This window comes from Protomyctophum parallelum (assembly GCF_964188405.1).
Source record: "Protomyctophum parallelum genome assembly, chromosome: 12".
Lineage (NCBI taxonomy): Eukaryota > Metazoa > Chordata > Actinopteri > Myctophiformes > Myctophidae > Protomyctophum > Protomyctophum parallelum.
Window position 1 is genome coordinate 27,282,597 of NC_139712.1, and position 27,841 is coordinate 27,310,437.

At 37.8% G+C, this 27,841-nt stretch overlaps 1 protein-coding gene across 1 annotated transcript in view; it reads right to left on the minus strand.

Annotated features, from left to right (window-relative positions):
• Positions 1–24,013: 24,013 nt before the first annotated feature.
• Positions 24,014–27,841, minus strand: part of ptprn2 (protein tyrosine phosphatase receptor type N2) — a gene marked incomplete at its 5' end in the record, with an annotated part of 201,475 nt that continues 197,647 nt past the window's right edge. The window contains 2 exons of the mRNA XM_083777727.1: positions 24,014–24,100; positions 27,158–27,231. Of these exons, the coding sequence (XP_083633853.1) occupies positions 24,029–24,100; positions 27,158–27,231 (146 nt within the window). The 3' untranslated portion in view covers positions 24,014–24,028. The remainder of the gene's footprint in view (positions 24,101–27,157; positions 27,232–27,841) is intronic.

Sequence of the window (27,841 nt, forward strand, 5' to 3'; positions counted from 1 at the left end):
GTTTTTCATCATTTTGGACCATGGGCTATAGCCCATATCGTAAGGCATACTATAGCACGCCGTTTTTCATCATTTTTGAGGATTTGAAAAAAATGAAAAAATGAAAAAAACGATGGGTTATAGCCCATGTTTTTTGAAATTTTGAAAAAAATAAAAATCCTCGTTTTTCATTATTTTGGACCATGGGCTATAGCCCATATCGTACGGCATACTATAGCACGCCGTTTTTCATCATTTTTGAGGATTTGAAAAAAATGAAAAAAAACGATGGGTTATAGCCCATGTTTTTTGAAATTTTGAAAAAAATAAAAATCCTCGTTTTTCATCATTTTGGACCATGGGCTATAGCCCATATCGTAAGGCATACTATAGCACGCCGTTTTTCATCATTTTTGAGGATTTGAAAAAAATGAAAGAATGAAAAAAACCATGGGTTATAGCCCATGTTTTTTGAATTTTTGAAAAAAAAAAGAAATCCTCGTTTTTCATCATTTTGGACCATGGGCTATAGCCCATATGGTACGGCATACTATAGCACGCCATTTTTCATCATTTTTGAGGATTTGACAAAAAATGAAAAAATGAAAAAAACGATGGGTTATAGCCCATGTTTTTTGAAATTTTGAAAAAAAAAAAAAATCCTCGTTTTTCATCATTTTGGACCATGGGCTATAGCCCATATCGTAAGGCATACTACAGCACGCCGTTTTTCATCATTTTTGAGGATTTGAAAAAAATGAAAAAATGAAAAAAACAATGGGTTATAGCCCATGTTTTTTTAAATTTTGAAAAAAATAAAAATCCTTGTTTTTCATCATTTTGGACCATGGGCTTATAGCCCATATCGTACGGCATACTATAGCACGCCGTTTTTCATCATTTTTGAGGATTTGAAAAAAATGAAAAAATGAAAAAAAAAACAATGGGTTATAGCCCATCGTTTTTTTTATTTTGATTTTTTTTTTTTATCCTCGTTTTTATCATCGTTTTTCTATATTTCTAAAACTATGAAACATTTCAAAGATTCCTTTTCAGGCAAACATGTCCACCGTAAGATGAACCTAAGTAGGCTAGAATGGGGTTGCTAGGTGTAAGTATGTAGGACTAGTAGCATGCCAAATTTTGTGCTATTGCCATAGAGAATGCATTGGGCGTTTAAGTTAAATAACTCATAAACTACAAAACATAAAAATAAAAAAAAGTTCCAGCATGTGTCTCCACAGTAAGCTGAATAATAAAAAGTGTGAATGGAGTTTCTAGGTGAAAGTGACTTTTGACGTGCCTATAGAGCTGCCATTGAGCCCCATGTTAAATGTCTCAAATTTGAAAGCACTATATTTCTAAAACTATGAAACATTTCAAAGATTCCTTTTCAGGCAAACATGTCCACCGTAAGATGAACCTAAGTAGGCTAGAATGGGGTTGCTAGGTGTAAGTATGTAGGACTAGTAGCATGCAAAATTTTGTGCTATTGCCATAGAGAATGCATTGGGCGTTTAAGTTAAATAACTCATAAACTACAAAACATAAAAATAAAAAAAAGTTCCAGCATGTGTCTCCACAGTAAGCTGAATAATAAAAAGTGTGAATGGAGTTTCTAGGTGAAAGTGACTTTTGACGTGCCTATAGAGCTGCCATTGAGCCCCATGTTAAATGTCTCAAATTTGAAAGCACTATATTTCTAAAACTATGAAACATTTCAAAGATTCCTTTTCAGGCAAACATGTCCACCGTAAGATGAACCTAAGTAGGCTAGAATGGGGTTGCTAGGTGTAAGTATGTAGGACTAGTAGCATGCCAAATTTTGTGCTATTGCCATAGAGAATGCATTGGGCGTTTAAGTTAAATAACTCATAAACTACAAAACATAAAAACAAAAAAAAAGTTCCAGCATGTGTCTCCACAGTAAGCTGAATAATAAAAAGTGTGAATGGAGTTTCTAGGTGAAAGTGACTTTTGACGTGCCTATAGAGCTGCCATTGAGCCCCATGTTAAATGTCTCAAATTTGAAAGCACTATATTTCTAAAACTATGAAACATTTCAAAGATTCCTTTTCAGGCAAACATGTCCACCGTAAGATGAACCTAAGTAGGCTAGAATGGGGTTGCTAGGTGTAAGTATGTAGGACTAGTAGCATGCCAAAGTTTGTGCTATTGTCATAGAGAATGCATTGTGTTGCGGAGGATGAGAGGAATGCTCTCATCCTCCGCAACACCCATTCTCATACACCGCTATACACCGCGAGGATATGGGCTATAGCCCATATCGTACGGCATACTATACTGTAGCACGCAGTTTTTCATCATTTTTGAGGATTTGGAAAAAATGAAAAAATAAAAAAAACGATGGGTTATAGCCCATTGTTTTTTGTTTTTTTTGAAAAAAATAATATCCTCGCTTTTCATCATTTTGGACCATGGGCTTATAGCCCATATCGTACGGCATACTATAGCACGCCGTTTTTCATCATTTTTGAGGATTTGAAAAAAATGAAAAAATTAAAAAAAAAACCGATGGGTTATAGCCCATCGTTTTTTGAATTTTTGATTTTTTTTTTAATCCTCGTTTTTCATCATATTGGACCATGGGCTATAGCCCATATCGTACGGCATACTACAGCACGCCGTTTTTCATCATTTTTGAGGATTTGAAAAAAATGAAAAAATGAAAAAAAACGATGGGTTATAGCCCATGTTTTTTGAAATTTTGAAAAAAAGAAAAATCCTCGTTTTTCATCATTTTGGACCATGGGCTATAGCCCATATGGTACGGCATACTATAGCACGCCATTTTTCATCATTTTTGAGGATTTGAAAAAAATGAAAAAATGAAAAAAAAAACGATGGGTTATAGCCCATGTTTTTTGAAATTTTGAAAAAAATAAAAATCCTCGTTTTTCATCATTTTGGACCATGGGCTATAGCCCATATGGTACGGCATACTATAGCACGCTATTTTTCATCATTTTTGAGGATTTGACAAAAAATGAAATAATGAAAAAAACGATGGGTTATAGCCCATGTTTTTTGAAATTTTGAAAAAAATAAAAATCCTCGTTTTTCATTATTTTGGACCATGGGCTATAGCCCATATCGTACGGCATACTATAGCACGCCGTTTTTCATTATTTTTGAGGATTTGAATTAAATGAAAAAATGAAAAAAAACGATGGGTTATAGCCCATGTTTTTTTAAGTTTTGAAAAAAAGAAAAATCCTCGTTTTTCATCATTTTGGACCATGGGCTATAGCCCATGTCGTAAGGCATACTATAGCACGCCGTTTTTCATCATTTTTGAGGATTTGAAAAAAATGAAAAAATGAAAAAAACGATGGGTTATAGCCCATGTTTTTTGAAATTTTGAAAAAAAAGAAAATCCTCGTTTTTCATCATTTTGGACCATGGGCTATAGCCCATATGGTACGGCATACTATAGCACGCTATTTTTCATCATTTTTGAGGATTTGACAAAAAATGAAATAATGAAAAAAACGATGGGTTATAGCCCATGTTTTTTGAAATTTTGAAAAAAATAAAAATCCTCGTTTTTCATTATTTTGGACCATGGGCTATAGCCCATATCGTACGGCATACTATAGCACGCCGTTTTTCATCATTTTTGAGGATTTGAATTAAATGAAAAAATGAAAAAAAAAACGATGGGTTATAGCCCATGTTTTTTGAAGTTTTGAAAAAAATAAAAATCCTCGTTTTTCATCATTTTGGACCATGGGCTATAGCCCATGTCGTAAGGCATACTATAGCACGCCGTTTTTCATCATTTTTGAGGATTTGAAAAAAATGAAAAAATGAAAAAAACGATGGGTTATAGCCCATGTTTTTTGAAATTTTGAAAAAAAAGAAAATCCTCGTTTTTCATCATTTTGGACCATGGGCTATAGCCCATATGGTACGGCATACTATAGCACGCCATTTTTCATCATGTTTGAGGATTTGACAAAAAATGAAAAAATGAAAAAAACGATGGGTTATAGCCCATGTTTTTTGAAATTTTGAAAAAAATAAAAATCCTCGTTTTTCATTATTTTGGACCATGGGCTATAGCCCATATCGTACGGCATACTATAGCACGCCGTTTTTCATCATTTTTGAGGATTTGAAAAAAATGAAAAAAAACGATGGGTTATAGCCCATGTTTTTTGAAATTTTGAAAAAAATAAAAATCCTCGTTTTTCATCATTTTGGACCATGGGCTATAGCCCATATCGTAAGGCATACTATAGCACGCCATTTTTCATCATTTTTGAGGATTTGAAAAAAATGAAAGAATGAAAAAAAACATGGGTTATAGCCCATGTTTTTTGAATTTTTGAAAAAAAAAGAAATCCTCGTTTTTCATCATTTTGGACCATGGGCTATAGCCCATATGGTACGGCATACTATAGCACGCCATTTTTCATCATTTTTGAGGATTTGACAAAAAATGAAAAAATGAAAAAAACGATGGGTTATAGCCCATGTTTTTTGAAATTTTGAAAAAAAGAAAAATCCTCGTTTTTCATCATTTTGGACCATGGGCTATAGCCCATATGGTACGGTATACTATAGCACGCCATTTTTCATCATTTTTGAGGATTTGAAAAAAATGAAAAAATGAAAAAAAAAACGATGGGTTATAGCCCATGTTTTTTGAAATTTTGAAAAAAATAAAAATCCTCGTTTTTCATCATTTTGGACCATGGGCTATAGCCCATATGGTACGGCATACTATAGCACGCTATTTTTCATCATTTTTGAGGATTTGACAAAAAATGAAATAATGAAAAAAACGATGGGTTATAGCCCATGTTTTTAGAAATTTTGAAAAAAATAAAAATCCTCGTTTTTCATTATTTTGGACCATGGGCTATAGCCCATATCGTACGGCATACTATAGCACGCCGTTTTTCATCATTTTTGAGGATTTTAATTAAATGAAAAAATGAAAAAAAAACGATGGGTTATAGCCCATGTTTTTTGAAGTTTTGAAAAAAATAAAAATCCTCGTTTTTCATCATTTTGGACCATGGGCTATAGCCCATATCGTAAGGCATACTATAGCACGCCGTTTTTCATCATTTTTGAGGATTTGAAAAAAATGAAAAAATGAAAAAAACGATGGGTTATAGCCCATGTTTTTTGAAATTTTGAAAAAAATAAAAATCCTCGTTTTTCATTATTTTGGACCATGGGCTATAGCCCATATCGTACGGCATACTATAGCACGCCGTTTTTCATCATTTTTGAGCATTTGAAAAAAATGAAAAAAAACGATGGGTTATAGCCCATGTTTTTTGAAATTTTGAAAAAAATAAAAATCCTCGTTTTTCATCATTTTGGACCATGGGCTATAGCCCATATCGTAAGGCATACTATAGCACGCCGTTTTTCATCATTTTTGAGGATTTGAAAAAAATGAAAGAATGAAAAAAACCATGGGTTATAGCCCATGTTTTTTGAATTTTTGAAAAAAAAAAGAAATCCTCGTTTTTCATCATTTTGGACCATGGGCTATAGCCCATATGGTACGGCATACTATAGCACGCCATTTTTCATCATTTTTGAGGATTTGACAAAAAATGAAAAAATGAAAAAAACGATGGGTTATAGCCCATGTTTTTTGAAATTTTGAAAAAAAAAAAAAATCCTCGTTTTTCATCATTTTGGACCATGGGCTATAGCCCATATCGTAAGGCATACTACAGCACGCCGTTTTTCATCATTTTTGAGGATTTGAAAAAAATGAAAAAATGAAAAAAACAATGGGTTATAGCCCATGTTTTTTTAAATTTTGAAAAAAATAAAAATCCTTGTTTTTCATCATTTTGGACCATGGGCTTATAGCCCATATCGTACGGCATACTATAGCACGCCGTTTTTCATCATTTTTGAGGATTTGAAAAAAATGAAATAATGAAAAAAACGATGGGTTATAGCCCATCGTTTTTTTAATTTTGATATATTTTTTTTATCCTCGTTTTCCATCATTTTGGACCATGGGCTATAGCCCATATCGTACGGCATACTATAGCACGCCGTTTTTCATCATTTTTGAGGATTTGAAAAAAATGAAAAAAAGAAAAAAAAAAACGATAGGTTATAGCCCATCGTTTTTTGAATTTTGATTTTTTTTTTTTTATCCTCGTTTTTATCATCGTTTTTCTATATTTCTAAAACTATGAAACATTTCAAAGATTCCTTTTCAGGCAAACATGTCCACCGTAAGATGAAGTAGGCTAGAATGGGGTTGCTAGGTGTAAGTATGTAGGACTAGTAGCATGCCAAATTTTGTGCTATTGCCATAGAGAATGCATTGGGCGTTTAAGTTAAATAACTCATAAACTACAAAACATAAAAACTAAAAAAAAGTTCCAGCATGTGTCTCCACAGTAAGCTGAATAATAAAAAGTGTGAATGGAGTTTCTAGGTGAAAGTGACTTTTGACGTGCCTATAGAGCTGCCATTGAGCCCCATGTTAAATGTCTCAAATTTGAAAGCACTATATTTCTAAAACTATGAAACATTTCAAAGATTCCTTTTCAGGCAAACATGTCCACCGTAAGATGAACCTAAGTAGGCTAGAATGGGGTTGCTAGGTGTAAGTATGTAGGACTAGTAGCATGCCAAAGTTTGTGCTATTGCCATAGAGAATGCATTGTGTTGCGGAGGATGAGAGGAATGCTCTCATCCTCCGCAACACCCATTCTCATACACCGCTATACACCGCGAGGATATGGGCTATAGCCCATATCGTACGGCATACTATACTGTAGCACGCCGTTTTTCATCATTTTTGAGGATTTGGAAAAAATGAAAAAATGAAAAAAAAACGATGGGTTATAGTCCATTGTTTTTTTTAATTTTTGAAAAAAATAATATCCTCGCTTTTCATCATTTTGGACCATGGGCTTATAGCCCATATCGTACGGCATACTATAGCACGCCGTTTTTCATCATTTTTGAGGATTTGAAAAAAATGAAAAAATGAAAAAAAAAACGATGGGTTATAGCCCATCGTTTTTTGAATTTAGATATTTTTTTTTTATCCTCGTTTTCCATCATTTTGGACCATGGGCTATAGCCCATATCGTACGGCATACTATAGCACGCCGTTTTTCATCATTTTTGAGGATTTGAAAAAAATGAAAAAAACGATGGGTTATAGCCCATTGTTTTTTGAAATTTTGATTTTTTTTTTAATCCTCGTTTTTCATCATATTTTACCATGGGCTATAGCCCATATCGTACGGCATACTATAGCACGCCGTTTTTCATCATTTTTGAGGATTTGAAAAAAATGAAAAAAAAAACGATGGGTTATAGCCCATAGTTTTTTGAATTTTGATTTATTTTTTTTATCCTCGTTTTCCATCATTTTGGACCATGGGCTATAGCCCATATCGTACGGCATACTATAGCACGCCGTTTTTCATCATTTTTGAGGATTTGAAAAAAATGAAAAAAACGATGGGTTATAGCCCATCGTTTTTTGAATTTTTGAAAAAAAATTTAATCCTCGTTTTTCATCATATTTTACCATGGGCTATAGCCCATATAGTACGGCATACTATAGCACGGCGTTTTTCATCATTTTTGAGGATTTGAAAAAAAATAAAAAATGAAAAAAAAAAGATGGGTTATAGCCCATCGTTTTTTGAATTTTGATTTTTTTTTTTTTATCCTCGTTTTTATCATCGTTTTTCTATATTTCTAAAACTATGAAACATTTCAAAGATTCCTTTTCAGGCAAACATGTCCACCGTAAGATGAACCTAAGTAGGCTAGAATGGGGATGCTAGGTGTAAGTATGTAGGACTAGTAGCATGCCAAATTTTGTGCTATTGCATAGAGAATGCATTGGGCGTTTAAGTTAAATAACTCATAAACTACAAAACATATAAAAAAAAAAAAAGTTCCAGCATGTGTCTCCACAGTAAGCTGAATAATAAAAAGTGTGAATGGAGTTTCTAGGTGAAAGTGACTTTTGACGTGCCTATAGAGCTGCCATTGAGCCCCATGTTAAATGTCTCAAATTTGAAAGCACTATATTTCTAAAACTATGAAACATTTCAAAGATTCCTTTTCAGGCAAACATGTCAACCGTAAGATGAACCTAAGTAGGCTAGAATGGGGTTGCTAGGTGTAAGTATGTAGGACTAGTAGCATGCCAAATTTTGTGCTATTGCCATAGAGAATGCATTGGGCGTTTAAGTTAAATAACTCATAAACTACAAAACATAAAAATAAAAAAAAGTTCCAGCATGTGTCTCCACAGTAAGCTGAATAATAAAAAGTGTGAATGGAGTTTCTAGGTGAAAGTGACTTTTGACGTGCCTATAGAGCTGCCATTGAGCCCCATGTTAAATGTCTCAAATTTGAAAGCACTATATTTCTAAAACTATGAAACATTTCAAAGATTCCTTTTCAGGCAAACATGTCCACCGTAAGATGAACCTAAGTAGGCTAGAATGGGGTTGCTAGGTGTAAGTATGTAGGACTAGTAGCATGCCAAAGTTTGTGCTATTGTCATAGAGAATGCATTGTGTTGCGGAGGATGAGAGGAATGCTCTCATCCTCCGCAACACCCATTCTCATACATCGCTATACACCGCGAGGATATGGGCTATAGCCCATATCGTACGGCATACTATACTGTAGCACGCCGTTTTTCATCATTTTTGAGGATTTGGAAAAAATGAAAAAATGAAAAAAACGATGGGTTATAGCCCATTGTTTTTTTTAATTTTTGAAAAAAATAATATCCTCGCTTTTCATCATTTTGGACCATGGGCTTATAGCCCATATCGTACGGCATACTATAGCACGCCGTTTTTCATCATTTTTGAGGATTTGAAAAAAATGAAAAAATGAAAGAAAAAAAAACGATGGGTTATAGCCCATCGTTTTTTGAATTTTGATTTTTTTTTTATCCTCGTTTTCCATCATTTTGGACCATGGGCTATAGCCCATATCGTACGGCATACTATAGCACGCCGTTTTTCATCATTTTTGAGGATTTAAAAAAAAATGAAAAAAACGATGGGTTATAGCCCATCGTTTTTTGAATTTTTGATTTTTTTTTTTAATCCTCGTTTTTCATCATATTGGACCATGGGCTATAGCCCATATCGTACGGCATACTATAGCACGCCGTTTTTCATCATTTTTGAGGATTTGAAAAAATTTAAAAAATTTAAAAAAACGATGGGTTATAGCCCATCGTTTTTTGAATTTTGATTTTTTTTTTTTATCCTCGTTTTTATCATCGTTTTTCTATATTTCTAAAACTATGAAACATTTCAAAGATTCCTTTTCAGGCAAACATGTGCACCGTAAGATGAACCTAAGTATAGGCTAGAATGGGGTTGCTAGGTGTAAGTATGTAGGACTAGTAGCATGCCAAATTTTGTGCTATTGCCATAGAGAATGCATTGGGCGTTTAAGTTAAATAACTCATAAACTACAAAACATAAAAATAAAAAAAAGTTCCAGCATGTGTCTCCACAGTAAGCTGAATAATAAAAAGTGTGAATGGAGTTTCTAGGTGAAAGTGACTTTTGACGTGCCTATAGAGCTGCCATTGAGCCCCATGTTAAATGTCTCAAATTTGAAAGCACTATATTTCTAAAACTATGAAACATTTCAAAGATTCCTTTTCAGGCAAACATGTCCACCGTAAGATGAACCTAAGTAGGCTAGAATGGGGTTGCTAGGTGTAAGTATGTAGGACTAGTAGCATGCCAAATTTTGTGCTATTGCCATAGAGAATGCATTGGGCGTTTAAGTTAAAAAACTCATAAACTACAAAACATAAAAATAAAAAAAAGTTCCAGCATGTGTCTCCACAGTAAGCTGAATAATAAAAAGTGTGAATGGAGTTTCTAGGTGAAAGTGACTTTTGACGTGCCTATAGAGCTGCCATTGAGCCCCATGTTAAATGTCTCAAATTTGAAAGCACTATATTTCTAAAACTATGACACATTTCAAAGATTCCTTTTCAGGCAAACATGTCCACCGTAAGATGAACCTAAGTAGGCTAGAATGGGGTTGCTAGGTGTAAGTATGTAGGACTAGTAGCATGCCAAATTTTGTGCTATTGCCATAGAGAATGCATTGGGCGTTTAAGTTAAATAACTCATAAACTACAAAACATAAAAACAAAAAAAAAGTTCCAGCATGTGTCTCCACAGTAAGCTGAAAAATAAAAAGTGTGAATGGAGTTTCTAGGTGAAAGTGACTTTTGACGTGCCTATAGAGCTGCCATTGAGCCCCATGTTAAATGTCTCAAATTTGAAAGCACTATATTTCTAAAACTATGAAACATTTCAAAGATTCCTTTTCAGGCAAACATGTCCACCGTAAGATGAACCTAAGTAGGCTAGAATGGGGTTGCTAGGTGTAAGTATGTAGGACTAGTAGCATGCCAAAGTTTGTGCTATTGCCATAGAGAATGCATTGTGTTGCGGAGGATGAGAGGAATGCTCTTATCCTCCGCAACACCCATTCTCATACACCGCTATACACCGCGAGGATATGGGCTATAGCCCATATCGTACGGCATACTATACTGTAGCACGCCGTTTTTCATCATTTTTGAGGATTTGGAAAAAATGAAAAAATGAAAAAAACGATGGGTTATAGCCCATTGTTTTTTTTTATTTTTGAAAAAAATAATATCCTCGTTTTCCATCATTTTGGACCATGGGCTATAGCCCATATCGTACGGCATACTATAGCACGCCGTTTTTCATCATTTTTGAGGATTTGAAAAAAAACGATGGGTTATAGCCCATCGTTTTTTGAATTTTTGAAAAAAAATTTAATCCTCGTTTTTCATCATTTTGGACCATGGGCTATAGCCCATATCGTACGGCATACTATAGCACGCCGTTTTTCATCATTTTTGAGGATTTGAAAAAAATAATTAAATTTAAAAAACGATAGGTTATAGCCCATCGTTTTTTGAATTTTTGATTATTTTTTTAATCCTCGTTTTTCATCATATTGGACCATGGGCTATAGCCCATATCGTACGGCATACTATAGCACGCCGTTTTTCATCATTTTTGAGGATTTGAAAAAAATTAAAAAATTAAAAAAAACGATGGGTTATAGCCCATCGTTTTTTGAATTTTGATTTTTTTTTTTTATCCTCGTTTTTATCATCGTTTTTCTATATTTCTAAAACTATGAAACATTTCAAAGATTCCTTTTCAGGCAAACATGTCCACCGTAAGATGAACCTAAGTAGGCTAGAATGGGGTTGCTAGGTGTAAGTATGTAGGACTAGTAGCATGCCAAATTTTGTGCTATTGCCATAGAGAATGCATTGGGCGTTTAAGTTAAATAACTCATAAACTACAAAACATAAAAATTAAAAAAAGTTCCAGCATGTGTCTCCACAGTAAGCTGAATAATAAAAAGTGTGAATGGAGTTTCTAGGTGAAAGTGACTTTTGACGTGCCTATAGAGCTGCCATTGAGCCCCATGTTAAATGTCTCAAATTTGAAAGCACTATATTTCTAAAACTATGAAACATTTCAAAGATTCCTTTTCAGGCAAACATGTCCACCGTAAGATGAACCTAAGTAGGCTAGAATGGGGTTGCTAGGTGTAAGTATGTAGGACTAGTAGCATGCAAAATGTTGTGCTATTGCCATAGAGAATGCATTGGGCGTTTAAGTTAAATAACTCATAAACTACAAAACATAAAAATAAAAAAAAGTTCCCGCATGTGTCTCCACAGTAAGCTGAATAATAAAAAGTGTGAATGGAGTTTCTAGGTGAAAGTGACTTTTGACGTGCCTATAGAGCTGCCATTGAGCCCCATGTTAAATGTCTCAAATTTGAAAGCACTATATTTCTAAAACTATGAAACATTTCAAAGATTCCTTTTCAGGCAAACATGTCCACCGTAAGATGAACCTAAGTAGGCTAGAATGGGGTTGCTAGGTGTAAGTATGTAGGACTAGTAGCATGCCAAAGTTTGTGCTATTGCCATAGAGAATGCATTGGGCGTTTAAGTTAAATAACTCATAAACTACAAAACATAAAAATTAAAAAAAGTTCCAGCATGTGTCTCCACAGTAAGCTGAATAATAAAAAGTGTGAATGGAGTTTCTAGGTGAAAGTGACTTTTGACGTGCCTATAGAGCTGCCATTGAGCCCCATGTTAAATGTCTCAAATTTGAAAGCACTATATTTCTAAAACTATGAAACATTTCAAAGATTCCTTTTCAGGCAAACATGTCCACCGTAAGATGAACCTAAGTAGGCTAGAATGGGGTTGCTAGGTGTAAGTATGTAGGACTAGTAGCATGCAAAATTTTGTGCTATTGCCATAGAGAATGCATTGGGCGTTTAAGTTAAATAACTCATAAACTACAAAACATAAAAATAAAAAAAAGTTCCCGCATGTGTCTCCACAGTAAGCTGAATAATAAAAAGTGTGAATGGAGTTTCTAGGTGAAAGTGACTTTTGACGTGCCTATAGAGCTGCCATTGAGCCCCATGTTAAATGTCTCAAATTTGAAAGCACTATATTTCTAAAACTATGAAACATTTCAAAGATTCCTTTTCAGGCAAACATGTCCACCGTAAGATGAACCTAAGTAGGCTAGAATGGGGTTGCTAGGTGTAAGTATGTAGGACTAGTAGCATGCCAAATTTTGTGCTATTGCCATAGAGAATGCATTGGGCGTTTAAGTTAAATAACTCATAAACTACAAAACATAAAAATAAAAATAAGTTCCAGCATGTGTCTCCACAGTAAGCTGAATAATAAAAAGTGTGAATGGAGTTTCTAGGTGAAAGTGACTTTTGACGTGCCTATAGAGCTGCCATTGAGCCCCATGTTAAATGTCTCAAATTTGAAAGCACTATATTTCTAAAACTATGAAACATTTCAAAGATTCCTTTTCAGGCAAACATGTCCACCGTAAGATGAACCTAAGTAGGCTAGAATGGGGTTTCTAGGTGTAAGTATGTAGGACTAGTAGCATGCCACATTTTGTGCTATTGCCATAGAGAATGCATTGGGCGTTTAAGTTAAATAACTCATAAACTACAAAACATAAAAATAAAAAGAAGTTCCAGCATGTGTCTCCACAGTAAGCTGAATAATAAAAAGTGTGAATTGAGTTTCTAGGTGAAAGTGACTTTTGACGTGCCTATAGAGCTGCCATTGAGCCCCATGTTAAATGTCTCAAATTTGAAAGCACTATATTTCTAAAACTATGAAACATTTCAAAGATTCCTTTTCAGGCAAACATGTCCACCGTAAGATGAACCTAAGTAGGCTAGAATGGGGTTGCTAGGTGTAAGTATGTAGGACTAGTAGCATGCCAAATTTTGTGCTATTGCCATAGAGAATGCATTGGGCGTTTAAAAAAAAAGTTAAAAAAAAGTATGAAAATTTGTAAAAACTATAGTTTAAGCAGAATAAAGTATGTGGAAGTTGTAGAAGTGTTTTTAAAAGTTTTTCTTTAAATGTAAAAAAAAAAATCAAAAATCAAAAAAATTGAAGTTTTTTCTTTTTAAGTAAAAAAAAAGTTTTTTATTTTTAGACCAAAAAAAAGGGCGGAATAAAGAAACATAAGAAGAATAAATATAGGCTGCCAATAACTATTGTGTGCTCGCTGTGGCGAGCCCACAAATATAAACTGAGAGTAACTAGTGTGTGCTCGCTGTGGCGAGCCCACAATAACTCAGAAACTTCAAAACATTTCAAAGTAAAAAGTTCCAGCATGTCTCCAGAGTAAGCTGGATATGGATATTATCTGATTTATCTGCTGGGCCACACTTACTCTAGGTGTTTTGTTTGAACTTGAGTGGGGTTTGAACCCACCATCTCCCGATCATGTGGCAGCATTCTAATACACTGAGCCACTCTTTCCAGACAATTCACACTGCTTTTTTGTTTGTTTTCTTCTTCTGGAAATCCTTCTTGAAAGTAAAGAATTGGGTGGGGTTTGAACTCACCATCTCCCGATCATGTGGCAGCATTCTAATACACTGAGCCACTCTTTCCAGACAATTCACACTGCTTTTTTGTTTGTTTTCTTCTTCTGGAAATCCTTCTTGAAAGTAAAGAATTGGGTGGGGTTTGAACTCACCATCTCCCGATCATGTGGCAGCATTCTAACACACTGAGCCATTGGTTACAGACAATTCACAATGCTTTTTTGTTTGTTTTCTTCTTCTGGAAATCGGTCTTGAAAGTAAAGAATTGGGTGGGGTTTTAACTCACCATCTCCAGATCATGTGGCAGCATTCTAACACACTGAGCCTTTGGTTACAGACAATTCACACTGCTTTTTTGTTTCTTTTCATCTCCTGAAATCGGTCTTAAAAGTAAAGAATTGGGTGGGGTTTAAACTCACCACCTCCCGATCAAGTGGCAGCATACTAACACACTGAGCCATTGGTTACAGACAATTCACAATGCTTTTTTGTTTGTTTTCTTTTTCTGGAAAATCGGTCTTGAAAGTAAAGAATTGGGTGGGGTTTGAACTCATTATCTCCCGATCATGTGGCAGCATTCTAACACACTGAGCCTTTGGTTACAGACAATTCACAATGCTTTTTTGTTTGTTTTCTTCTTCTTGAAATCGGTCTTGAAAGTAAAGAATTGGGTGGGGTTTGAACTCATTATCTCCCGATCATGTGGCAGCATTCTAACACACTGAGCCATTAGTTACAGACAATTCACAATGCTTTTTTGTTTGTTTTCTTCTTCTGGAAATCGGTCTTGAAAGTAAAGACTTGAGTGTGGTTTGAACTCATCATCTCCCGATCATGTGGCAGCGTTCTAACACTCTGAGCCACAGATTCCAGAGAATTCACACTTCTTTTTTGTTTGTTTTCCTCTTCTGGAAATCGGTCTTGAGAGTAAAGACTTGAGTGGGGTTTGAACTGACCATCACCCGATCATGTGGCAGCATTCTTACACACCGAGCCACTGGTTACAGACAATTCACACTGCTTTGTTGTTTCTTTTCTTCTGCTGAAATCGGTCTTGAAAGTAAAAACTTGGGTGGGGTTTGAAGTCACCACCTCCCGATCATGTGTTCTAACACACTGAGCCACTGGTTACAGACAATTCACACTGGTTTTTTACCAGCTGCAAGCTGGTCAAAAAGAGCTTGCTATATATCCGACTGGGTAGTAGACACTGGAGATCATTTTCTGCTGCCTGCACGAGTGGTGTGCGCATGCGTGAAATTGGAACGATACAGAGAAGAAATTGGAACGATACAGAGAAGAAATTGGAATGATACAGAGAAGAAATTGGAACGAATAATGCAGCTGGTAATTAATTGATTTAATCAATTTGGGCTTGTTTGTTTATTTTCTTCCCCTTGGGTGGGGTTTGAACTCACCATCTCCCGATCATGTGGCCAGTATATTTTTTATGGAGGGACAGACAGTAGGCTGAGTAGGAAATGGGGAGAAGACATGCAGTAAAGGCCGTCGGGATCGGGAGTCGAACCCGCGGCACACTGCCAGACTGGATTACCAGCCAAGGTGCCTGGACCATTGAGCCCATGGTCTCGTCTTTTTTTTCAAATCCTCAAAAATGATGAAAAACACAATGCTTATAGTATGCCGTCTGAGTTGGGCTATAGCCCTGGTCAAAAATGATGAAAAACAAGGATTTGAAAAAAAGACGAAAATCAATTCGAGACCATGGGCTATAGTCCATTGTCTCGAGTGATTTTCGTCTTTTTTTCAAATCCTCAAAAATGATGAAAAACGGCATGCTATAGTATGCCGTCTGAGATGGGCTATAGCCCATGGTAAAAAATTATGAAAAACGAGGGTTTGAGAAAAAGACGAAAATCACTCCGAGACCATGGTGTCGTGTAATTTCATGAACCAGAAGTACGATTGGCACCAGAATGTCTCATCAAACCACTTTGAGTTTACACTAGAATGTCTCATCACACCTGAAAACAAAGGGTCATTGTTTCTAACTCCTTTGAAGCTAGGTCCCCTGGAGAGCGAGGTTGGAATTCTCCACCGGTGACCATTTGGTACGCTCTGTCAATGGTTTTCACTAAAGTAACTGTGCCATATTTCTCTTAATGATTTTATAAACAATCTGTCACTACAGAAAGATGAGACTCTAACTATTTATAGTGAGTTTAACTCGTCTCCTTTAAAATGTACGATAAGAGCTTCACCGTGTTGGTTTTTACCTCTTAAGAGAAAGTGTTCAGTTTTACTTTATAGTTCCGTAACATTTCCTAACTACAAGTGTTCCCATGTTTATATACTTTTAAGGTATGATTAACCATGTTCATAAGTTTACAGTTTACGTTTAATTTCATTATAACTACTATCACCTAAAGGTTATTGTCTGAGCTGGAGCGTCACAGACTTTTGTCCTAAGTCCCGCCTCTCCAGACCGGAAAGAGTTTTATGATTGGTCAAAAGAGTCAGGAAGTGCCTAGTTCAGCTACTGAGAGAGGAGGGATCAGAGCTGATGTGTTCAAGTATATAACACCTTGTATTTCTGGTGAACGAGGATGTTCGAACGAGTCTTACATTTGGCTCCCCTAGGCTGGTTGGAACAGACAATTGGCGTGTACCTTTTTGAGACATGCTTGCTTTGTAGCGAATTGAATCTCTTTGTGTTTTACCAAATAAACGCTAAGATCCGGAGAAACCTTTGTCCTGCCTTTTCGTCTTCACTCCTCATGCGGACTGACACACACACACACGGTGAAAGTATACCACAATGGGCTATATAGTCCATTGTCTCGAGTGATTTTCGTCATTTTTTCAAATCCTCAAAAATGATGAAAAACTGCATGCTATAGTATGCCGTCTGAGATGGGCTACAGCCCATGGTCAAAAATGATGAAAAACGAGGATTTGAAAAAACACGAGACCATGGGCTATAGTCCATTGTCTCGAGTGATTTTCGTCTTTTTTTCAAATCCTCAAAATTTTGCCCTATTCACCCCCCATTATAATATTGGGGCGGCCATATTGGATTTCCAGCAAAAAATTACTGGGTTGTCCATATAGGTTGTGATCCTACAGGGTCATAGATATTATTTCTGGTGGACAACCTTTGAGGTCATGGCAAATGCAGGTCAACCCCCTTTGCCCCCTGGGTAAACCCTTAAATGCACTAAAGACACCTTTGATGCACAGCAAACACCATTCAAATGCTCTGTACATGATCCCAAGGCCCCATTTGAACACCAAGAGGAACAATTTACAACGTAAAATCACAAAGAGCTCTGTGGCACCCTTTTTAAGACAACATCCATGTGAGCCAGAGGTTGTGAGTTAAAATCCTGCTGGTGCTGGTTTCGGAACACAAACTAGCCTATAGTATGTTGTTTTTCATGATTTTAGAGGATTAAAAATTTTTATGAAAATCATGAAAAAACTACATAAGTCATGGTTTCGGAAGACATACTATATATAGTATGTCGTTTCTAGGTCTAAGTGATTGTTTGACGTGCCAAAATCTGCATAGACTATTGACACCCCAAAAAGTACTGCTGCTTTATTGCCACAGGGAAAACTCAGTTGGTCCGCTTCACTTCTCTTCCCACAGAAGAGCAGCTAGGGCCTTGTCACATTGCCAGGACCAGGATTCAAACCCAGGACCTTCAGCTTGCCAGGCAGCCTCCTCTACCCATTCAGCTGCCTCTTCTTCTCAACATAAAGATTCTCAAACATCGTCATGTCAAGGACACCCAAAGTAATAGGTGTTTGGCAACAGACCCCCATCTATGATTCGGATAGAAGAGCCCTGTCTGGATTCGAACCCACAACCTGAGGATCATATACAGTATACTATAGTACAGGGGTCCTCAACTAGAAATGATGAAGGTCCACAAATATTTACCTCAGAGCATGCACCCGGATCAGAGTCCCCTCTCTAGCGCAGGGACAGGGACGGACCTGGACGGGGCCCACACATTACCCTCTCCTCTATGTCTTCCCTCCTCCAACTCTTCTTCTCCCACCATCCAGGCCATCGGCTCCTCTACCATTACAACACTACTCCCATTCATAACCACATTTTCACATACACTCCAACCACTACACCACAAATTTAAACAGAATTTCACTACTACACAACAATCCTACCCCCCATTACAAACACATCAGGTAATTTCTGCACTCAGAAGGAATAGGAACCTGGGAGACCTCCTTGTGCATTCCAAATTTTCCACCTTACCTCCTAAGCCCCCACAGCCACATACACACATTCAAACGCCGCAAATTCATCAACAACCCCCATAGTCACACTTCCTCCCCCATCACGGATCCCCTGTCGCTGACCACCCCCAATATAGTCTACATCATCACCTGCATACAATGTCATAAACACTACATAGGAGAAACCGGACACACACTAGAAACACACCTCAAACAACACTTATATCACATCCAACGAGCAGACATACACACAACTCTGTACACACACTTTCAATCCCATCCTATCGCTAACGTCATCATTTCAGGTCTGGAATGTGGAGTCCGATGGACCAGTGGACAGCGGAAACTCATGGAGCACAGATGGATTAAAAAATTACAAACTGTAACACCCACTGGTCTAAATGAAAGAAGTTGATTTTTATCCCCATTCTTTTTTCTTTTTTTTAAGATATTTTTTTGCGGCTTACGCCTTTTATTGATTTTTGAAGGGACAGACAGTAGGCTGACAGGAAACGGGAGAGAGATGGGGGGATGACATGCAGTAAAGGCCGTGTTGGGTCCGGGAGTCGAACCCGCGGCACACTGCGACTGGATTACCAGTCGATTTTTATCCCCATTCTGTTCATTTATCTGTAAAATAAATAAATGGTATCCAGGCCTTGCTGTGAACTTTTACTCCTGTATGGTTTTAGGTTGTTTTATTAATGTCCTTTTTATATCCATTTTACCATTGGGTTTTAGAGTATGGTTTAGGTATGCAGTCTAGCTTAAACTTGGACTCAGGGGGGTGGACGGTGGACGCCTCTGCCTTGCATAGTCCCCAGTGAATAGGCAGTTTGCCCTTCACTGGTAACCCTATTTTGGACTTATTTTTAAATATATGAAGGTATTGCGGGCAGGGATTTTTACAAAAAAGCCCCCCTTTCAAAATACATACACACATACATACCTACATATACATTTCAGAAGTTTTAGCAGTTTTTAAGGACCCACTTTTAGGTCAGTGCACCAGAGCAAGCTCTTGCCTTTTTTTAAACCCTACCCATTTTAACCAAATACATACATACATACATACATACATATTATATTTTCTTCCAAAATCTATAGGTGTGCCATCTTTCTATGTGGGTGGTCCGTGGACTGCCCCTGGCATGATCAATTTACTCAGGATCAGCAAATAAGAGGAAGAGTGAGACACTATATAGCCAACACTGCCAAGTTTAAAAAAGCATGTTTGTTTCTCAAGATGATCAAAGGTATCAAGGCCTTGGACAGACATGAGAGGTACTGCCGAACTACTGCAACCTGCTTCCCTTTCACTCCGAACAAAACTAGCAAAGAAACAAGGATTTTCTCTTTGGAAAAACCTGAAAAGCTTCCCTGGAAAGCTTCCCAGGCAGTTTTTCTCCCCAGACAGCTTTATGGGAAAATAACATGTTTGTTGTGTTATCACGTTGAATGATCTGCAGGTGGTGGTTTTCCTTTTATTTCTTTTTTCAGATTCAGACCCAAAATGGAACGTGTTGTGAAAGGTCAAGTTTCCTATAGCAGAGCTGATAAAATCCCCATTCGGGAGGGAATGCAAATTCTGGCTCAGTAATCCCTGCAGGCAGCCCCCACTTTGAAAACCTGTGGTCTCTATATACAGGAGCCACTGAATAGGATAAGGGTTGTATTCTGCTGCTGAGGTCCCAAACGAGTGTATATCCAAAGACTTCAAGAGCCAAGTGAGATTACAAGCAACAGTGAAGAGCCGAGCAGAGATCATGAAAGAGCATGTTTGAGCCCACAAGGTTCACAGAAGCCAGTCCACCCCTGACAAAGCCCACTCAACGTTCTGGGTTTATATAGAGGGCCGTCTTAGTGACCTGGCTGTGTTATTACCGCATAATGAGTTGTTATATTGTGGCCTGGATCATTTTTGAGAGGTGCAACCATTCCCTTACGGAGCTATGTGTGTGGCTGGGTAGCTGGCTAGGTGGCTGGGTGGGTATGAGCACGAAAACAGCATGGCTGTTTATCACCACCTGTGCGCAACCCAACACACACACAAACACACACGCACATATTAACTGTATGATGATTTCGGGTATGCCAGTACAGTACAGTGACAGTACAGAGGGTACAGTAGAGGGACCCATGGAAACTCTGTCATTTCTCAACCGTTTCGGACGTGGGATGGCTCCCCCCCACACGGAGTTGCAACACTCACTTCACACAGGTGTGTTTTTCTTTTTTTTTATCTGCCTCTTTGGAGAATGCAAAAATGGCTCATCCACTTCCAGAAAGCATGTTTCTCATAGGTGTATTTAATTCTTCATGTCATGACACGTCGCATCCATGATTTATCAGCTTTTATGCTGCATTTACATTTTTAAGGTATGGGAAAGGGAATAAATCTGAATTTCCTCATCATGTCTATAAAGGCCGACAGCTGCTTTACGAGTTACCGGCCACTTCAAACCAAGTAAAATACCCTTGCTTTTCATGGCGGTTGATGCTGAATTTGATGTATCTTGCACTGAGGACTTATACAAGCTTAAACAGTAATTTAGAGATCCCTAAATTAGACTTTGAGTAAAACCAACCACTCAAAGGCTCACTTTCTTCCCGAATGCATTAATCCTCCCAAATGGGAGATGACAGGATATCAAATGCCATTGTAGCACACTAGATACCTCGGGAAGCAATTACCATGAATACATTTTCTAATAAACTTGTACCCATCAGATGATAAGCAATTAAACATGCGTAATTACGGTTTCCATACAGTAATTTCTAAGCTGATTAGGTTTGTGTGCTTTACAACCTGAATGGTTTGGTGCTGTATGCCGTTTGGCGGCGGAGGTTCATCCTGCAAATCGTAATGCAAATGAGGCTTCAGGAAGTCCATGAAGCCTCATCCCCGCAGATATTACGCTGGATTTATAGGCTACTTGATACACTTTATATTTTAGTATATTTTAGAATTGAACATTCCCTCCTCTGTAAAAATTTCTTCACAGTGAGTGAAATACTTAATTTAATATCCTACTCACAGAGGTGGTGAGCCATTAAGCGTTTAATCTATATAAAAGAAAAGCTTTGAATTTCAGTGCAAAACCTAATATGTGGTTTTGAGCTTGTCTTTGAACTAAAATGTAGGCAGGAAGCTCTCTCCTATGAACTGTTAGCCTGTGAAAAGTTTTCATATTGAAACTAACCAAAGCCAAAACAGTGAAATCTCTTGTATACTTTATTATTAATCTGAATGTTACTTTTCCACACAAAATATATCGTTCTCCATGACAGACTCAGTAAATATTTGAGATAGCACTACAGGGATTCATAACATCATTCATCGTCTGTCCACAGAGAGAACCTGTCATTTTGCACAAACAAATCACAATATATCATCTAGTTAGGTGACAAAACAAAATATATCAACAATGTTCATTATGTTTGCATAAATATATCACATTGCTATCTGTACAGAATGCTATGACAGTATTTCTAAATAGAAGTAATCTCTGTAATTGTTATATCATTTTGTTTAAATAAACATACATCTTTAAATAAACAATTCATGGCATGAATTTGCAAAGGCAAAAACAATGACAAAAAAAAAACAATATTGGATACAGCATGTTGTGAGAATCATGGTTTGAAAGACATGTGAACCAGTGTTGATTTTGAAAGCAAATTTAGATTTAGTCATATTTTAGATATGAAATATTTTAGTTTCAGTCAGTTTTAGTTGACTAAATCTACAGTTTTGTCGACTAAAATGTAATTTTAGCAGGCCTTGACGGCCTTGACAGATAGTCAACAAACTTAGATTTTATTTAGTTTTTATTTCACTTTCGCCTGTGATAAACAAATAGTCGGCGAACATGTTTCGTCATAGTTTTAGTCGATGAAATCAACACTGATGTGAACTGCATGTCTCTTTTAACCCACTAAAACCGGGATACAATTTAGATTTAGTACAGCAACATAGACAACTGTTAGAACATTGCTTTAGTTAGAACAGTGGTTCTCAAAAAATAATCTTTAAAGTATTAATTTTTTCTTTTTTTTTAAAACTGAAATCTTTTCTTCTGGGAGTCACTCACGGGCACAAAACATTTTCACGGTCCACGGCCAAAAATCAAAAACTGGAAGAGGTTGTTTCCAAAAATAGCTCAATAAATAGCCTACAAGAGCTAAAAGGTCCAATCCTTTTGCTAAGCATCTTGTAACTGTAAAAGGTACCGTTATTCGTATTTTTTGTTGTTGAAAATGACACATTTTGGAACAAATCTCTTTGCTTGATGCAATCTAAATAGCTTTTAGTGGCACTAGGGCTGTAGCTTCAGAAACAATGTCCTATCTATAACGTCAGTTAAATAGCACCAGGACTCATATTGACAGAAGATCATCTCATAATTCAGAGTTCTGACCTACAGTTTATAGAATGTCCCCAGATCAGGCCTCGACTTGGCCCTATACAATCAAGACATTCTTACAAAGGTGTTGATTTAACTCAAGAGTGTAAAAATATATCTTAAAGGGTTAGTTCAGATTTTTGGACTTATAGCTGTAGGAAATACTTGCCATTTTACTTTATTTTTTTGGTCCAGTAGCTATCACTACGCCAGCAGCAACACAAAACCATAGTTCCATGTGACAGAGGGGTCAATGTTGAATGAAAGTTGCACTATATGGTAGAAATAGGTCAACAATACAAAATGGCGCTAGTTTTGTGCCCCCCACCAAACCGGAAATACTTCATATTCACCAAAACCAGGTCCCACCACGGGACTCAGGCAATCAATGAATACCTTTGCAACCCCTAAATTAATGGCAAGTATTTCCTACAACTCGGGTCTTTGCCATCACTTCATACTTGGCTAGTTGGCTCAACGTTGCGCCAGGTGGAGCGAAACGAGGTGAACGTATTGGTAGCTTCGTTCCAGATGGAAAATTCCAAGTGAGGCAACGGTCACTTAATTCCCCCTCATCAACGCCGACCAAAGTGGAACAATTCAACTCGACTGGTGGAACGTAGGCATGAGGGTCTGTCTGTGGGTCTGTGAATTTGTGTGTTTCATATGTCCAAAGCCAATATCACGACCCCTGGACCTGGTCGGTGCCAAATTGTATGTGCACACTGCCCACAGTAGGCCAACGTATATTATATTTTATAATGGAAGTCAATGGACTCTGATCAGGCTGAACTTTGCCCAATGCATGTGGATCCCCACATGATTAAAAATTTACACTCTCAGAGCTAAATCAAAGAACTATCATGTCTGCTTTTCAATAAAACATGAAAATACATGTCAGCACACATGTTGTTAGTACGTATGTTGCACTATAGTCACACTCATCTTCATCACATCTCATGTGTCATACATTTGGGGTATTTCTTTTCTCCAGCAAAACATACAGTATACATGAGTCTGTCGATATTAACATAATGTAATTGAAAGGTTGAAAGGTGTTCCAAGAATGTATGGAATGGTTTGCTAGCTAGACCCACAGATGTGTTGTCAACACATCCTCTTTTTAAGAATGCTTTGATCCTGGATTAGAGGCGCTTTGCCAATATGAATCCAGGTGAGATATCTGGCACAACATTCATAAGTACATAGAGAGAGAGAGAGAGAGAGAGAGAGAGTGAGAGAGAGAGAGAGAGAGAGAGAGAGAGAGACAGAGAGAGGGAGACGGAGAGGGAGAGAGAGAGGGAGAGAGAGAGCAGCTGGCAGAATGGAGGCATAAAGCGAGGGAAGGGCAGAGAGAAAATGTCAGTCTTGTGTGGGCAGAGAGGGAGGAAGAGTGTGTTCAGCCAGCGAGGAGAAGCTGGGGGCGTGGAGAACCCTCACTGAGGAAGAGCTTTCAGGATGGCGTTCACCTCCTCTGCCACAGCTGTCAGTGCAAACTCAAACTGCTCCTGAAGACCAGACCAGACGAGACAAGACGAGACGAGGGGTGGGGGCGGGGGGGGGGGATAAAGAGGAAGGGGATGCAAGGGAATAAAGGTGAGAAAGTTTTAGCTGGCTTATATATACAATACCTTTCCATGTGCAGCGCTGTGCGCTGTGCGCTGTGTGCGTGCGTGCACCCTCCCTCTACCTTCTTCATGACCCCTACCCACTACCCAGCATGCATTGCATTAGGCCACAGACAGAGATATACGTAAGTATACATGTCTCTTTTTAGCTCCAGATTATGTGTGCGCGATTAGTCGCCACCGCTATCGATCGAGACAGGTGTGGCTGAAAATGGAGCATTGAGGCCTGTGTGTGTGTGTGTGTGTGTGTGTGTGTGTGTGTGTGTGTGCGTGCGTGCGTGCGTGCGTGCGTGTGTGTGTACACCGCTTCACAGTGGTCACTGGGGAGCGCAACGGGGCGCTGATCGATGTTTGCCCTGAAGACCTGGTGTTTTTATATTCGGCTCCTCCGCAAGTATCCACTCACAGCAGAGAGGTATGTGGGAGTTGGGATGGAACAATGTCTTTAGATGTGTCAACACACACAGATAGTTTGGCCCGAGGACAACTGAAATCAATAATGTGTCCATTGGTGGCCATGTCTTTATAGCTTTCACAGGAAGTTTTCTATTTTAGTGTGTCCTGTATAGTATAGATATAGCTATCGCTGACACTGATGTTGAGCAATATGTGTTGAAAACAAACCCTGGAGTTTTAAAACTCCAGGGTTTGTTTTACTTAGATAGAGGCAGCGTAACATGTGCTGCACACATCTACATATCTGCACACCACTAGGGGGAGATCACTCTCTGTTGCACGAGAAGGAGCAAGAGCTGGAGCTGTTTTGTATGTAAAGGATCAAAAATGGTCAGACAACATCATGCAGCCCAATTACCACTACCATGTTGTTTAGAGCAGTGCGTTTTCATTCCAAGGACCCCCACAATAACATTAATTAGCCCGCGGACCCCACTTTGAAGAGATATGCCAGGGACCCCCATAAGAGAAGATTTTTATGGCTCAAGCAGTGACTATCAAACCCGTTTAATTTCAAGGACCCCTCCAGTTTGACATGCATTAGTCTACGGACCCCCATTTGATGGCATTTCTATCTCTGAGGCCTCAAATAATATTGTAAATTCAATGTTAATTTAACTCTGAGAGTGTACAAATGGAACGAAATGGAATGGAATTTTGTACACTATCAGAGTTACAGACCCATTTGGTTCCAAACTATCATTTAGCTGGGGACCCCCTGGAACTCCCTCAAGGACCCCTGGGGGTCCCCGGACCCCACTTTGGGAACCACTGGTTTAGAGGGGAAAACCTTAAGTGTCAACAATATGAGTTCTCGTTTGACGGGAGGATTCATTTTAAAACAAAAAATGCAACAAAACCAAATGCAAAACCTCTCTACATTTCACACCTCATTACAATACAGTCTGTGCACGCAGCAGGAGAGTGGAATCAACAATATAACCCAATATCAGTTCCATTTAGCCTCGTCAGACGGAGAGACAGCCATCCCAGCCAGCCCACCTGTGTTGATTTTGACAGCCAATTTCGATGTAGTCTTTTGAATAAAAATGTAATTTTAGTTTTAGTCATATTTTAGTCACCTGATATGTTTTAGCATTAGCCTATAGCTTTCTTCGACAAAGTATCATAAGATTTTAGTCGACACACATGCATTTTGGCGGGCCTTGATGCTGTCGTAGATGCTATCGTAAATGCCTTATTTTACACATGGTTGCATGCTGAAAACAGCCGCTTGTAGATCTGCTATTTTGCAACATCTGAGCGCAACCAAGCATACAATGTCACGTATTTTAATTCTACTGGATCTCTTCTCACTAGTCCCTACATTTTTGTCTAGTTTTTATTTGTTGACAAAATCGTCAATATATTTAGACTTGGTTTTAGTCATCATAGCTTAGTATTCTTTTAGTTTTCGTCAGGGAAAAAAGGTAGTCGACGAACATTTTTCCATCATAGTATGTCGACGAAATCAACCCCGTCATCACCTCATTCTCAGTCTGTGCACGCAACAGCAAAATTGCATCAAACCCCACATAATTTCCAGTTAGCCTTGTGAGACAGAGAGACAGCCTTCCGCCCACTGCTCGTCTAGGCTGAGCAGAATGAGGCAGTAAAACCACAACATTAATGAACCATCGAAGAATGCTGGAGTCTGTTAACAAGCAATATTTTTTGAATATTGTAAAGACACAAAAGAGACTTTCCTAGACTAAGACTAAAAACAGAACAAAAGAAAAAAAACACACGTCGTTACAATTTGCCTTAATTGTTAGGTACTGTACTGTATAATACATGAAAGATTACTAGCTAGTAATGACCAAAGTGAGATCAAAACTTGTAGCATAAATTAAAGCCTACTCAATGAATTGCACAAACTTGAGTGAAAACACAATAATACGGCACCTTTGATTAGCTCGCTGTGTGAAACAATCACAGTGCCCATTTCCCTCCTATTTAACGGGCACTTTTATGAATTGTGCAAATTACACAAGATTTCCTGAACATGTGAGCCATTTCTGTTTAAGGTCATTACAGTGATGGTTTTACATTGAACCGAGGTGTCTGAGTGAAAATTAGGAACTATTGTCTGTATTAGTGTAGTTCCAAAATGAAACATATTAAACCATTTAATGAAATGAGAAGCTGGGGAGTCTCTGATGGTCTTGTCTTTATTTTCAGATGAAAATAAAGCTAAAGCAATAGATAAAAAAACAAATGATGTTTCTTTTTATACATTATAACCACTTCAATAGTGAAAATAGCTGACTCGTAAAGCAACACATTGATTCAAATTATTTATAAAATAATATATTTTAAAAAGGGTCGCAGACTTCCAACCCATTGTTTGGGTATATATTGCCACTATCATCATGTCACAAGCTTCACTATGGCTTGATGTAGACACACACCTGTGTCTTTGAATGACTTGGAAGTCAAGCCCCACTCTATTTCTAGCTCAGATCCAGGGAGGGGCCTTACCTTTGTCTGGACCATGCCGGCCCTCTGGTCTCTCAAGTGCTCCAGGGTAGCGGCAATATCAATCTCTTTAGCACCTGCAACAAGACCGCAAATTGGACTGAGTTCAAAGCCAGTAATCCAGCTCACATCTGTCAATCTCCCTTTATGCTGCGCTCCCATTGGAACGGTGGAGCGATTGATAATTATTACATTCATCCCTCGAAAGACTTGGACGCGCGCCACGGAAGTGTGTTTCTCCATGAAATATGCAATGGGATATTTTTGGGGTCTGGGAAATGTGAAATAATATATTCAGAAAATGTGAAGTGCTGTTTTAATCGACAAGAGGCTTTTCCCCCTTTTCCCTGTTTCTTTACAAAAAACAGGTTACAGGTTTTGACTTCATATTTATGTAGATTTGCGTGTGTGCGCGTGCGTGCGTGTGTGCGTGTGCGTGTGTGTGCAGTGCACATGCAAATGGGGCGGGTGGGTGGCTGGGGGGTGTACTGTAATTTCCTTGATTTTGAGTTATTATTTATAACTAAACAATATCCAGATTGCAACAGTTGGTTGTCTTCAGACCTCATCAAGTACTACTGTGTAGTTATATAGCCAGCGGTGTAGTGTCACTGCTGTGCAGTGTTGTAATGCAAATCTACAAGCTCTGTTTTCTCTCTCTCTCTCTCTCTCTCTCTCTCTCTCTCT